The sequence below is a fragment of the Schistosoma mansoni genome, assembly GCF_000237925.1.
Source record: "Schistosoma mansoni, WGS project CABG00000000 data, supercontig 0170, strain Puerto Rico, whole genome shotgun sequence".
In the NCBI taxonomy this organism is placed as follows: Eukaryota; Metazoa; Platyhelminthes; class Trematoda; order Strigeidida; family Schistosomatidae; genus Schistosoma; species Schistosoma mansoni.
Genome location: NW_017386057.1, coordinates 302,555 through 318,522, shown reverse-complemented (window position 1 = coordinate 318,522; position 15,968 = coordinate 302,555). Strand labels below are relative to the sequence as shown.

The 15,968-nt window shown below is 30.9% G+C and overlaps 1 protein-coding gene across 1 annotated transcript; it reads left to right on the top strand.

Annotated features, from left to right (window-relative positions):
* Nucleotides 1–4,193: 4,193 nt before the first annotated feature.
* On the top strand, nt 4,194–5,180 carry Smp_157900 (asparagine-rich antigen, putative; the record flags this gene model as incomplete). The annotated part of the gene is made up of 2 exons (XM_018796775.1): nt 4,194–4,695; nt 4,834–5,180. 2 exons carry the CDS (start codon nt 4,194–4,196, stop codon nt 5,178–5,180), a joined length of 849 nt encoding a protein of 282 aa, XP_018646845.1.
* Between the last annotated feature and the right edge of the window lie 10,788 nt (nt 5,181–15,968).

The window sequence follows — 15,968 nt, the reverse complement described above, 5'->3', positions numbered from 1 at the left end:
CTCGCATTTACGTCTGCATCCGATCCTCCATGTTTATCGATGATGCTAGCCACATACTTGAAGGTTTCTAACTCTCCCAGAGTTTCGTCACCAAGTGTGACGGAGTTGGCGTTCTCTATGTTGTATACGAGGAACTTGCATTTTCCCTTGTGTATGTTGAGGCCTACTGATTCAGAAGCTGATACTACACCGGTTGTGTTCATCTGCACTTGTTCGTTTGTATGGAATAGAATGGCTAGGTCATCTGTGAAGTCCGAATCGTCTAGCTGCATCAAACCAATCCATTGCATACCTTGACTCCCCTCAGATGTCGAATGCTTCATAATCCAGTCAACCACCAGAAGAAGGAGAAAGGGAGAGGGTAAGGATCCTTTTCTGACTTCAGTCCTTTCTAGAAATGCACCTACCAGCTGTCCTCCACTCACCACTTTGCACTGTAGTCCATCCTATGTGTTCTGGATAATGTTGACAATCTTCTCAGCAACTCCGTAATGTCGAAGTTTCCGTAGTGTTCTTCTATCCACTCTGTCAAGTGCTTCCTGATAGTCAAGGAATTTGATATATAGTGACGAGTTCCGTTCATTTGATGGGTCAACGATGACTCGTGGTGTTGTGATTTGTTCTGTGCAAGACCGATCCTTACGGAATCCAGTCTGTTGATCCCAAAGTTGAGCTTCTACTGAGTCTTTCATCCGGTTCAACAACATTGTTGAAAACTTCTCCTGGTACTGACAGTAGTGTGATGCTTGCGTAGTTCTCTCATTTGCTCAGATCTCGTTTCTTTGGTACTTTGGTGAGGTATCTTTCGTTCCAGTCTATCGGTGGCACTTGTTCTTCCTCTTGAATCGTCTTGAATAATAGGTGAAGCATGTTTGCAGTTACTTGTATGTCTGACTTCAGTACTTTGGCTGGTATATTGTCAGGTCCTACTGCTTTCACACACTTGATTTGTCTGATAGCCATCCTGATATCTTCAATCGTTGGTGGAGTGTCATTTATGGGAAGGTTTGTGTGTGCTGCATCTATATCTAGTAAATTCAGTGGAGCTGATCCACTCGAGAGTTCCTGTTCTGTTGTTTTTGAATTTCAGTGATTGCCTTACCTTCTTTGTTATTGACCGATCTCTCAGGTTTACTATTTTTTCCTGTCAGTTTCTTCATCGTATCATATAGTTGTTTCATATTTCTCTCTCTTGCAGCTTTTTAACTGTCGTCGCTAGCTCTTCCACCTACTTCTGCTTGTCAACTCTAATACTCCTCTTCCCTTGCTTGTTTGCTTCAGTTTATTCAGCTTGTAAGTTGACTTTTCATGTTCTTGTTCGGCCGTTGTTAATTGATGTCTTCTTGTTCTTTCTTTCTTGAGTCATGTCTAGGGTTTCGATAGAAATCCACTCCTTATGATGTTTGTTGCGGCCCAGAACCTCCTGACATATTGAAGTTAGTGCTATTTGGTCCCTTTCCAGTTGCCCACCATAGTAGTTTCTTCTTCTTTCAGTAGATCCTGTAAGGCTTGAAACCTGTTGTTGAGAGTTATCTTGAATTGTTTGAATTTGTTGGTATTTGAAAAGAAGGCTACTGTTACGTCCAATTATGAGTTTTTGCCCGTTCCAACTATTGAAGTACTGGCCGTCGATATTCGCAAATCACGAACCCAAGTAGGCAAGAGAACCAAAACTCCAAATTAGATACCAAGTTTATTCGCGATTCACAAATAATCGACCAAAGTCGTTCTAACAACAATAATTATAACAATTACAAAACAAACCTTCAATTTTGTAGGTTCCCGGAGCAAAAACTCCCAAATTCCAAACCAATGACAAAAAAAACCAAAATGTCCGAAAAGAATGATATAAACAAACAAGTCCAAAGGTTAAGTTAAACAAACACATCCAAAAACACAGTGAAATTGATGTACAGTAGAAAGGTTTTAATCAGCCAAATATCTTCAGTTCTCCCGTAACAGCTACATTGAACCTTTGTAATGCTGTTTTTCTTTTTTTCCAGTGTTTCTTTAGCTGCAGTTTCATCTTAGCATTCAGGAGGTAAATAGAGATCGGAAGGTATATCAGCGCCTCTTCTTGTTCTCCTGTCTTCCATCGACCTTCTGAATTTTCTATTGATGCAAGTGTGGTTGATCTCGTTCTCTGTAGCTTGGTCAGCTGAAACGTGTATAGCTTCATGTATGCGTCTGTGCTGGAATATGGTGCAACATATAACCATTTTGTTGAAGGCATATAGAGTTACAAGTCTGTTACCATTCCCGTTTTTTTCTCCTAGTCCATATCGTCCTATGATATCTTCATACCCGATGTTGTCCTTTCCAATTTTTTCATTTAGGTCTTCCATCAAGATTGTCAAGTTATTTCATGGGCACTTTACTATGATTGATTGCAACTTCTTTATCGTCATCATTGACATTATTGGTGGGTGTATAACATTGTTCATTGTAATTCCCTCCTTCTATATTTTGAATGTGGCTTTGATGATCCTGAGTCCATGGGATCCTCATCAAATAAGTGCCTTACGTGCCTCTTTGCACAGCATCAGAGTAACTTCCTGAGTGCGTGGAGCATTTTCTTTCTCATGACCAGAGTCAAAAGTATCTCTCCCGAATCTATCCTTTGATGTCCAGCTTCAGTCCAATGGGTTTCGCTGATTTCAAGAACCATCAAGTTTTGTCTCCTCATTTCCTCAGCCATTTGATTGGTCCTCACGGCCTTTCATATTATCCGGACGTTCCATCTACGTATGTTAATTGTTGCTCTGAATGTTAGACGGCCATAGGTCTCGCGAATTCCGAAGAAACACGGCTTTCATCATGAGGTGTCATAATTCTTCCATCAGCTCAGAGAGGAGAGTTTAAATGGCTCAAACTGTTTATTCTGGTTAGCGTTTTTTAGCGGGGTTGTTTTCTACGGGGTGAGGTTGTCGATCTCACGCTCAACCCATCTTCCTTCACCTGGGCTTGGGACCTGCAGCAACCGTAATAGGGCTGCAAGCGGAGTTAGTATTTTATACTATTAACTGGAGATATTTAGACATATTGACTGGAGAGAAAACAACAGAATACAATAAAATCATCGTATTCTGCAAATATAGTCACTTCTCCTTCGTTGAAATTTTCGAATGGCACAAAATGTATGAACTAATTTATGTTCATCGAAACACGAACTACATATGACATAAAAGTGAACTACATTTCTTGATGGATTTCGTAAAGTTTTTTTTATTGTTTTTTCTTTGAACAAGATTTAGTTATGTACATAAGGTTTTAAAGTTTAGTGATTGTCTAAACTACCAATAGTCTTCGGTAATTTTCATTATATTCATCATATTCATACATTTTCCGTCAATGTGGATTGAGACTTTTGACTAGTTAAGTGAACTGCCTTACACTGAAATAAATATCAGGGAATGTCATGGTTTTCCTTCAGTAATAGTTCAGATAAAAAGGGATAAGAATCACACATCTGTTTAACAGCTTTTATGTGATCGGAATATTAAATAAGCTAAAGTTACTAGTAACGTTTTCAATGTCCATTTATTGAGTATTATATATCGATGCATAAGTTTCATAGAAGATTTCATTTCAAGCTTATGAAGTTATTCAGAGAAAAACATAAATGTAGTGAAAGTTGGGGTTTCAAACGAAATCCCTACTAAGTATTACGCTCTTATAACTAAAACTTACCCACTAGAATTACAAGAAACGACACATTTAATATATTGTGTATAAATTCGGCCATTAAATATAAAACAATAAATATATTCATGGAAAAACTACTTATCTATACACATGTTTATCCAATCACATTGAAGATAAATATCTATAACCGTGTAAATACGCATAATTTTATTTAATTCTTTTTTGATTGGTTAATAGAACGCATTATGTAGAAAATGTTTAGTATATGAGAAAAATTGATGACGATAATACAAGTTAATGAGGAGGCGATTAAACCTGAGAAAGAAATCTGTTTCAAATCTCCTCAAACAAACAAATCAACACTCTAAAATAATCATGATGCATTAATCATATATGTATGGGAAACAGTGTTGCATTTATGTGGTGAACTTAATCTTACTACTCAGAGTATTTAGTTTTAAACTACATAATAAAGAGATTAATTAATTATTTACATATAATAACGATTTGCTTATGTTCATTTATTGTCACTGATACAACTCAATACAATGGATCATGCTTTTTCAATAGCTTCACTTTTAGATGGTAATGAAACAAAATTATTGAGTCACTCAAACTATACTACTAATAATAATGACCATACCTATGACAATGTTCAAAGTACAGTAGATAATAATTCAAATTGCATTATGCATAGTGAAAATAATAATACCCCTAATTTATTTTTACAAAATAATAATTCTTTTCAGATAAATTCATTGTGTACAACAATGATTTCTAAAGTGAATTTACCATTTAATATAACAAAATCAACAAGACCAGTAAATGATTCTATTTTCTGTTCTAAATTACACCATGATGATTTTCCCGACTCAATTCAAAGACAAGATGTTGACGGAAATGATCGAACATTTTTAGGACAGAAACATCAAGATAATGATGATCCTACTAATAATAAGAATTCTGGAAATCACTCATCATTAAATCAAATCGAGTGGACATTTAACAAACATTATCAAAATCAGGATGAATCAAATCTTAATGAGACCTGTAACAATAATACCTATAGTTCAGATCATATTTTGTACAAAAATAACGAATTAATTTCCTTGTTCAGTCACATCAATAAGATTAGACATGACCATAATAATAATAATGATAATAATACAGCCGATCTTACTTCTACAGCTGCTAGTAATAAGACCGATAATTTTACTGAAACATTGATCAAAAAATGGTCTACAAATAATGCACAATTAAATTTAGTCACTAAATCACTTTATGATACCTCGAATACACATGATGCGAATGATAATCATAAAAATGGTAGTTTTAATACAAAAAAGTTTGACAAAAATTTGAAAAACATGAAAATATTCACAACTGAAAATCATAATGATGATCTATCTAAGAAACATTTAGATACTAACCAAATATTACAATCACAAATACACTGGTATAATTCGAATATTATTAAACGTTATTTCGAAGGTCATGGTAAGTTGATAATTACTGTGCATAAGATTTCTAATTAAACTTTATTCTGATAAGACATCATGAAGTAAATCGATGAAATATTGGAAAGAATAATCAAAGCAGTTTACTTAGTAAGTAAATGTCGCATTTTGAAGTACACCGAAAAAGGAACATAAACAGTAGTAAACTATAAGTTTGTCGTTCTTTAGAATTATTCAATAAATGAAAACAGTAAGTTCAGTAAATGAGTTAAAGTACCCTATCGATGACAAAAATCGATAATTAAGTATTAGAATATTTGTAATATGGAAGTGATTAACAACTGCATTTCGATATACTTAATATGAAACCCCGGTGAAGTAAAGATGATCAATATTATTTCAAACCAACATCTATTTACAGTCGTCAATTTTAAATTATTCAAGGATGAATATTATATATTTTCATATTGAAACGGATGATCCAAATATGATTGTGTGATTTATTTTCTCTTGTCTCTTTAAATACTTAACATTATATGAAATAAATGGAAGCTTTTAAAATTTCTTAACTTATTACAACTAAGTACAACAGTACAAATACTGCCAGTTCATCTATATATTATCAGATGTCCAATTAGAAACGATTACTCACCAGATATCTTGGAAAACGGTTACGTAACACCTCGGACTGATTTAAATTAAATAAGTTGCTCAATAAATACATGATTAGTAGTCTAAAGGTGAACCCACTACTGAGAGACCTGAAAGTCCCGGGTTCTATTCCCAGTTAGATTATAGATGTACAATGCTGAGCTATTCCATATCAGGACATAATAGCTATCCAATGCTTCCTATTTTTCAGTTGTTCTTTATCTTAGACCAACTTTTGATGTTAACTATTATGTTCTTTGATAATTTGTTATTTTTACAACCAATAAATTATACGCTTGATATAAAATCAAGTGTAAAAATCACAAAATTATATGCAATTTTTTATTTTAAAGTACATAGAAGTACTATAAATTTGTTTATATCTATGTGTGTTTCGTTTTGTAAAATGATTTCTATTCAAAAGTAGTTGGTAAATTCTTTCTTATTGAATTACCAATCTAATTTTTTCTATCTTATACCAAAATACTCAAAATATATTTGAATAAGTAATTTTAAGTTTTGTGAATTAAACAATAATAATCAGTTGCCTTGAATAAAATGAATTTATCATTTTATTTTATTATTATCAATCAACTAATAAGTACAAGAAGCTGAGCCACTCGGACCATTGCTTAATTTGTTGAATCTGGTTGACATTTCTTTTTAGCATGATTGTGTTTCTACGGGATGAGGTTGCGACCCCAAGCCTAACCTTCCTCCTTTACCTGGGCTTGAGACCGGCAGTAACTCTAGAAGAGATACAGATGGAGTTACTCGGATCAGTAACCTTATTTTTATTTATTCACTAGAATTCAATTACACTAGGCAAACACTATATTAATACCTAATTAGCGATCAATCAATGTATGTACCAATTAATTAAGACTGTATCATATCACATGTTAATCAGATTATGGTCGATAAAAATTATTAAGAGTTTGTTGGGATAATTGTTGTATTTCATTAGCTTATCAATTGTTCAACTATATCATTTTTCTACATTCAATACTTATCCAAAGGATAGGTGAAAAAAATTGTAATGAAAGGAATACAAGATGAATTTATTTCAAACTACGCAAATCCTTTATATGAATTCTATTTTGCAATTGGCTAAATCAGTTGAATAGTTTCTGAAAATATCAATAGTCACAATATAATGTCTTTTATTCAAATAATAATCTAACTGTAGGACTTGATTGATTTTGAAATCCTTGAAATTTCACCAAACTCTTAAATTAATTAATTTTGTTTTTTGAGAAGACACAAGTAATGACAAAAAAATATTCACAACTTATCAAATCAATGATTTCTGATAATCACATCGAAAAGGTTTTGAATGCACAGAATTTACTGCTGTCCACCTCTCTTCTGAATCCAATAAAAACAGAAGTTAATGACAAGTGAATAATGACCAGATGCATAATAGTGTATAATATCTAAGCTGATTAGTTGTTATATGTGTTCCATAAGATGTTGAAACATAATTTGACCAGGATGCTTGACTGAGTCCATTCAACCAGTGATGTGTCCAATAAAAAAACTAAGATGATCAACATTACAGTTGAATATTTACAAAGCTATCTATTTTAGGAGGGATTATCTGCTTCTACAGTATCAAAAACACCTAATAAACAGAAAAATATTAAATTTATTTTAAAAACTGTTCAATATACTGACTTGGTATAACGAAGGTATTTTGTTCATATAATTTTCTTTAAAACATTTTAACTGGCAAATCATTAGACATCATAGAGAAATTGTCAGTTATTGGATCCTAATTTAACAATGTTAAGAAGAAGAAATTGTAGAATATTCAATCACACTCAAGATTTCAATATAAATTTGATAGTTTTATGTATAGTTTGTTTGTGTATAAACTCAAATAGTTACTTTTAAGTACTCAAAATATGTTAGTCGCACAATGGTAATTTATAGACCTCATTTTATGTTATTTAAATAGGAAACAAGGACAAATTATGTATTGAAGCCTTATTCAAATTAGTATTTTGATTGCATTGTATTCCTTTAATTAGATGGCTTACTTTTAGAAAATAATTTCAATACCTACTGAATGTTGATGACCATAGAAGTGTTACAATTCAACCATTTAGGATATAAAATATAGAAATTACCAAAAAATTTTATCTGTACTAAAAATTCTCTTTTTCATCTCACACTAATATATTTTAACAATTGAAATATGCTAATTGTTTATAATGTAACACAATCTACTAGTATATATTGTTTTAACTTGTTGCTTTAAAAACTTATCAGGTAATGTTTTGTTAACATGCAGATTATTCTTGTTGATTAGCTTAATGAGTATGATGCAAGATGTATATCATACTTACTTTACTTACGCCTGTTAATCCCAATGGAGCACAGGCCGCCGACCAGCATTCTCCAACCCATTCTGTCCTGGACCTTCCTTCCTAGTTCTATTCAACTTCTTTTCATTCTTCTCATGTCTGTCTCCATTTTTCGGCGTAAAGTGTTCTTTGGTCTTCCTCTTCTCCTTAGGCCTTCAGAATTCCATGTGAGGGCTTGTCTTGTGACGCTGAGGTGTACCATTATTATGAGCAAATAGTTCTTCTGGTGCTTTCTAGTTTTAAAATGAATGTGTAACATAAGTCAGTGCATGAAGTCAATAACACAGGGAATAATCTCTACAAACCTCTTTATTGATAAATACTATTCATTAACTTCTACTTTTTTATGTCATATTCGATAAAATTCATAGATGAATATCATTCGATTTTAAAATAATTTGTTAATACATGTTACTAAAACTTCCTCACCCCCCCCACACATTTGCACACACACACATTCAGGATCAGTAATTATTTATAGATTCACACTTGACCCGAATAATTTTACAGTTAATAATTTTTTCTTCTTTTATCACTAAGTTATTAACATAAATAAATTATCAGACAAAATTAAAATGAATTGAAGAATACATAAATAAACATTACGCAATAAAATATACAATATAAGATTGACTACCACAGAATAATAATTAAATGTTTAAATAAGGTCATCATCAAAGGAAGTACAAAAATCTTGTTTTAGAGAAAAAGAGCGTTCTATTTTAATTCATTTTTATTTTTTTAAACTTTAATTTTACATCAATCAGTCAATCAATTATTCATGAATTCCTTTGTGTCCTTAATAATCTTTCTCACAATGTTTTTTTTTCTCAGATTTCACTTCTTTTCTTTTTTTCATTTCTCTCTTTGTACTCATCCATAGTAGAAGAAACGGTGAAAACAATAATTAATTAAAAATATATTAAAACATTGAATTTTGTTTAAAAGCGAAGAAAGTGTTCATTTCACGTTGACAATATATAGATATATATATATGCTTTTATTTACCCCTGTGTATGTGTGTTTATATGTATTTGTGTAAGTGTACATGTATTTGTGCTTTCATACTCACAAATATGCTAAGTTACCTTCTATTGTTTAATCAACAAATCATAGTTAATTACATGCATGATTAAACATGACTAGAATAATTATGATAATGATCAATGTGATAGTGAAATGATGATGATGACGATGATAAATGCTAAATTTCAATTAATTTGGAAATGATTTTTTTTCTTTTCTTAAATAATATGGAGTTACCCAATTTATTTGAAATCCCTCCTTCCTTTATGCTGAAGTTTTTTTAAACCAAAAATGCATTTTCTGTTATGAATTTTAAAAAAAAAAACAAACAAACAACAAAGAGAAACGAATAAAAATTAAGACAAATTGATTCGACAACCATTTTTTTCTCATTTTTACAGCATGCATTTGTAATTATTTCTTTTGTTTATGGTTTATTTAATATTCTTCATATAAAAAAACCAAGGTTACATGAGCAAATTTTTGACCTTAACAGACATTTCAAAAATTGAAATTTTGAAAAGTTTGAATTTAATGAGTGCAAATTTTATTCTATAAGATAAGTGAGAAAGTAGTTTGAATGAAACATTGGATAAATGTTTTTAAAAAAAAATTGAGTAAATGATAAGCAGTACAGAAGAGAACAAGAACTAAAGCAAGAATAAAATAGAATGAAGTGTATGTGTGCGCTCACAGAATTAAGTAGACAATCAGATGTCACCATAGCAACCCAATGAAAATATTTTCGTTATGACTAGTTCAGACATTTGACAGTGAAACCAATGGATATATAATATGTGTACATAGAATTTGAACAATTTTATACAATAATTTTAAGGACAGTTGTCAAAGTTAATTTATGAAGTTGGTGACAAGCTGATATACTAAGAATTCGATTAAGTTAATTCATTTGTTTGGTATCTCTAAACTAGATTTTCTTGTAAATGGATGAGGTAGGCAAATAATAAAATCTCAGTATCTGAAAGTATAGATGGTTAAAAATTTGTGTTGTTTATAATAATGACATCGAACATGGAATAGGAAAACTTCTTATATTAAATGTGATCACAGAAGCAGTTTAATTTGATGTTACTAGAAAAGCAAAGTAAATATGTATTTCTCAAGTAAGGCATTACAACAGCGAGTTCCATTTTTAAAGAATTATTGTAAATTTCTCAGAGGGATCATAATGAACTTATCGCTATCCTTAGGTCTTGGTTCTTCGAACTACTTTAATTATTTTGCAATAAAAATATCTTGAACCAATAACTCAACACCAAAGAATGACTTTAGGTAATTTAATTCACAAGAAAGTATTGATTTGTTTCTATAGTGAACTGGTATCAAATCAGTATGTGTATATTGTCATTTTTATTTCTAGATTGCATTTCATTACAAGCGTTGTTGTGTTTTTTGTTTTCCAAAATGCGGAAACTGATCTTGCAGCTAGTGTAATATCGTTGAACAGTCACGTTTGGATTTACTGTTTGATTGTTTTAAATTTAGGTTTTCATAAAATTTCATTATTGTTTGAATCGTAGATGATAATAATTTAGTTATTTGAAAACCCAGTAAACATAAACCCACACACAGAAAGTGAATTTTTGTTAACTGATTTTAATATACAGTGAAATTGGTTAAAGTCTCATAATTAGTAAAGTTCATCAATTTGACTTCATATCGGATATTCATGATAAATTTCAGTATACATAACATTTTAAGTTCCTATGTCTGTAATTCGTCAAATTTAAATTAATGAATACTTACGAAATATCCATGGTATTTTGATGGTAACGATGTTATTTATAGTAGCTGTATTCCAAAAGGAATGACTAGTATGCAGGTATACAGTTCAATTTATCTACTTTGCAATCAATCAGTTTCATGTTTCCATTTCGTTGTTAGTTTTCTTAGTAACATCGAAATATTCCATTCACTTATTCTCAACTAGCGGAGTATTACGATGTCAAGTTAGAGGAACATGATAAGCCGTAGGTAAAGCTCTGAAATTTGGACTCATCGGTTGTTTAGTCCAAGTCTATAAGGATATCATAGTACTTATTAAAACTCGAATATTATGTAAGAGTTTAACTCTGTAGGATTTTTAAAATATAACAACGAAATAAGAAATTCAAACCAATTAGTTCCTTTGATAAATTTCGATGGTGTAATAAGAAGACGAAGAATATCAGAACTATGTGATAAATTAGCGCAATACATTTCTAACAATCTGACCACACATATACTTAACTCGGCTTTTGTGGTGTTGTATAAAAGTGTAAAAGAGAGTATACTGAGGTTTATTTAAGCCTTAGTCATACGAAAATTCAAACCCCCTTTGAGTATTCAAAAACAGTTTGTTCTCACCTTAAACCTACCCTGGCAGTATTAGCTTATTAGCCCGAATGATTAGGTTTCAAATTGTTTTCTCATTATTATTATTATTATTACTATTATTATTATTATATATTTATTATCAGAAGGGGTTTTGTGGAGATTTAGTATTTTCGTAGTTGAAAGCGTGAGTCAATTGAAGCTAGACCACCATCGAAAACCTGGAAGCACTGGACGGCCGTTTCGTCCTATTATGGGAACCCTCAGCAGTGCGCATCCACAATCCCGCATTGCGAGCGAGATTCGAACCCAGGACCTACCAGTCTCGAGACAGAGCCCTTAACCGATAGACCACTGATCCGGCATCCGGTGGTGTTAATGTCTAACTTCAACTGATCCACGAAGTTGAGCAACCGATCACCGATTGTCTCACAACAGATATGGTTTGAACTCCACTGGTCACTGCTTCTCACTTCTCAATTATTATTATTATTATTATTGTCCTTGTCTCCTATTATCCCCCATTTCCAGTCTAGTTGACCTTTTATTATTATATATAAATGTTCTTAACATGTAGATGTGTGATCAGATTGTTCGAAGTGTATTGCGCTAATATATCACATAGTTCTGATAATCTTCGTCTTCTTATTACACTATCGAAACGAAATAAATTTGTCACATATTGAGAATCACAACTTTATTACTCAAATTTCACAGATTCAATAATTCACATGGATTGATTCAGATTCTACGTCATATATAGAGAATATTGGGAGGAAAATATCACAGTCTTAAGTACACATGAATTATGAGACAGAATTAAGGGCAGTAAACTGCGTTATAGGTAGTTTTGAGCAAAGAATAGCGTTTCTCTAAAGCGGTAGCATAGTGGTTAAAGTGTTAATCTTCTTACCAGTACGTTGAATCTTCTAATGATTATCACGTCGTGCGATTAGGTTCAGTGAGGAGTATTACTGGTTCTAGTCAAAATAATATCTCCGTACTATCTCCGGTACTGAAGTATATAAAAATTGTTCTCTAAAAAACCGGTTACGTTATATATGAAATCAATAAAAATAACTTGAAGCTGGAAGTTATATCCTCAGGACCAGAATCTGGATTTTCAGAGATGATAAATATTATTAGAGAAGTGTTGAAAATGTCATTAATCATTTTCTACTGTTTGAACTCCTCCAGTTTGTCGGGTGACTACAACCTATTGAGTGATATCAAGTAGTATCATATCATATAATACCTTTAGATTGCAATAAGTTGTACATCATATCAACAGATATTTTCACCCACTGTGAATGGGTTTGTGAATTAAAACAAAGTAGATTAAGTAAAGGATTAATTACTGAGAAGTTCCACAGTATGTTGATTTTATGGATCACATGATAAGTACTGAGAGGAATGATTGTTTTGTTCTATTCATAGAATTTTGTATGGTCACCTATTCTTGTTATTTACTTAGGAGTTTTGTGAAGAATAATCTATTATTTAGGTAATATCTGTCACAAATCTGTCTCGTATGGTATCCAATGTAAACTAGAAATGACTAGACAATTGTCTAATCTTAAAATAGGACTCCTCAGCACCATGCATAGACGGACTCATCAGGGACCAGACCGATAAAATTCATTTCGCATAGGGAACTCCTACCCTTATGTTCGAGTTAACTTTAAATTATGTAGACCACCGTCACAGTTTATTCATTCACATTATTCCTCACCAAACCTTATTTTTGTTCTCTCCATGATAATTAAGGAAACTATGTGTATGAAATTTTCTTATTGTCAAGTTAAAAATAATTATGTTTGAATAGACTTCTTGGTGGGTTCACAAATTACTTTCCTTAATGATTTGCAGATTTACTGTTTTGATACTGTTACATTATTTAAGAGGATATATCACTTGAACGGATTGAATTCAAATAATTAATCAAAAATGTTATCATAGAGTAATTAGTTGGAAAAATGATATTATACTCACAATCTAAGGTAAACTACTTAATGAATATCTATATGCATAAATAATCTTACTAAATTTCAGTTCCAGATTTTTTTAATGTCTCAAAATAAATCAAAATTATTATTTATTACTAATAATCTTGATCAATGTAATCAGTCAAGTTTAGATCATAATTATGAATAGATTATTATGATACCATTTCGCCTTATTATAATTAGCTTTATTCAATATTATATTTTTGGTACAATATAGAATTCTCAACAAAAAGTATTTCACTGAGTTTCCGTTTCTCACTTGTTCGTGGTATTCTGATTAGCGGATAACTCACGTGATAAAAGCCGGACATAAAATCGTAGCGAATTGGCATACGGCTTTCTTATTTTATAAAGTCATAACCAATCGGTGACGGCCTTATGTAAAGTCACAACAGTAGAAACACTTAGACCAAATGTTCACTGCCGAATACCTTATACACTGATATTTCATATGATTTTCTCATTATCGTAAACCATAAGATTCACCACTTCTCAAACAACGATCATTGACTGGTTTCAAGTATTCAACTTAGTATTCTTTCCCAAAAGGTAAAGAAGAAAAACAATTTCTGCTGTGATAATTAAACATTTCTTGTAATCATAATTAATATTACCATTTAGATGTATACTCCTTGAAAAGATGTTTTTTCTCTTCTGTTAAAAACAATTTAAAATAATTATCATTATAATTTATACAGTAAACTCTTATAAAGTCATTGTTACAAAATAAAAAATTATAAGCATTTGATATACTATAATGACAGTTAGTAAGATTTGTTAGTATCGTTTATCAGTAATGTCATATACTTTAATTAATTGTATTCAATATACATTTCCAAATTAATTCATTCAAGATGATAATAACATCAATTTCACTCTGAGCACATCTGACCTCAACGGAAGGAATTACTATGTTTTGAAATACGTACAACAGCACATCAATAAACCCAGTGATCCTGAAGAGACCTCAGTGTCCTGAGTGCAATCTCCAGGTTGTTTGGTGAATGGGCATTGCTAAGTAGTTGCAAACTAGCATTGAGAGAAATGTCCAGTGTTTCTCAGTCTTCAGTGCCACCCCAAGTGTTATCAATTTGTAATGAATATCAGTTATATATTTCATTTATAGAAATGAATTTATTTACTCATCTTTCTTTCTATATAAATATATTTAAAAACAAAGATAAAAAGTGGCATTTCCCTTTTTGTTAAAAGAGGGTAATATGTGGATAATTTAGCTAAGTAATTTACAATATTTTCAGTTAGATTATTTAACTACATATTTATGTATATATAACTCACTAATTGTAAAACTTTAAGAGAAATACACTTCATTTAAACAATTGACCATTGAAACAAATCATAAGGGCTTTAACTAACATTGATTAAACAGAAAATTAAGTGGTAGAAAACTTCAAATAATTTCGTTTTTTTTTGTTATGCAGTCAGGTAAATAATAATTTATTCTATTTATTCATTCTGCCGTAATAGTCAATGAGTAAAGAGGGCAGTAATGAAAAATTTGGTTTGCGTCAACTGATGAAAACTATACGTTGACAACAACAATCAATCTTCTTTCATTTTGTGAATTCGTCTATTTTGTCACTCTTTTTACAAAAAAAGAAATAAGAACTTAATCTAGTTTTGACTGTCGATTAACTTCCCCTAACTAAATTATATATATATATATCTTTCTCACCATCTACCCTTATTTGCCTACTGAATTTAATTACAGTTATTTTTTTTTGTATAAACCAATTAGTTTGGGACTAAAGTAAAATACTCTTCATTTTCTTTCATTAGTAAACATTCCATATTAAATTAACTATAAAATGAAAGATAGAAAAAAAGAAAAAATAAGAAAGATATTAAGCAACCACAATAAGTTGATAGTATGTCTTGAATTGAAGAAAAATGTATACTAAGCTCATCAAATCTGTTTACTTTCCAATATATATATATATATATATGTATGCATGTGTATATGTTTATATGTATGGATGCCTACATGTACAAACTATATAGATTGACTAATTTTCAATATTGGATGAATGAACACTTGAAAAATTTATCTTTATACCTTTAATTAGTTTAAAACTGTAAATGAAATCAAACCATAGAATCATTCTTCATATATGTATGGTAATTTATCTTTTAAATTATTCCCTCTAAAAGAAGTTTTTGTTCTTTTTTCAAATTTTCAAATCACGTTTCATTCTTATTCATTTGTTTGTTATTTTGATAAAAAAAAAAGAAATTTCTAGAGACAAAAAAACAGTATTGACAAATGAACAAACAGGTTGTATGAAACTAATCAGGCATAATCTACCATTTGTATAATTTCAGAAATGATTAGTTAGTAGACAGGGGGAAAGAAAATAAGAAAAAAAATTTTTATCCCCATAAATGCATCCATAATATTCTCTATACTCATTGGTTACTTTGTTGACATATTGTATGCGTGCGGTTTTTTTCATTTAAAA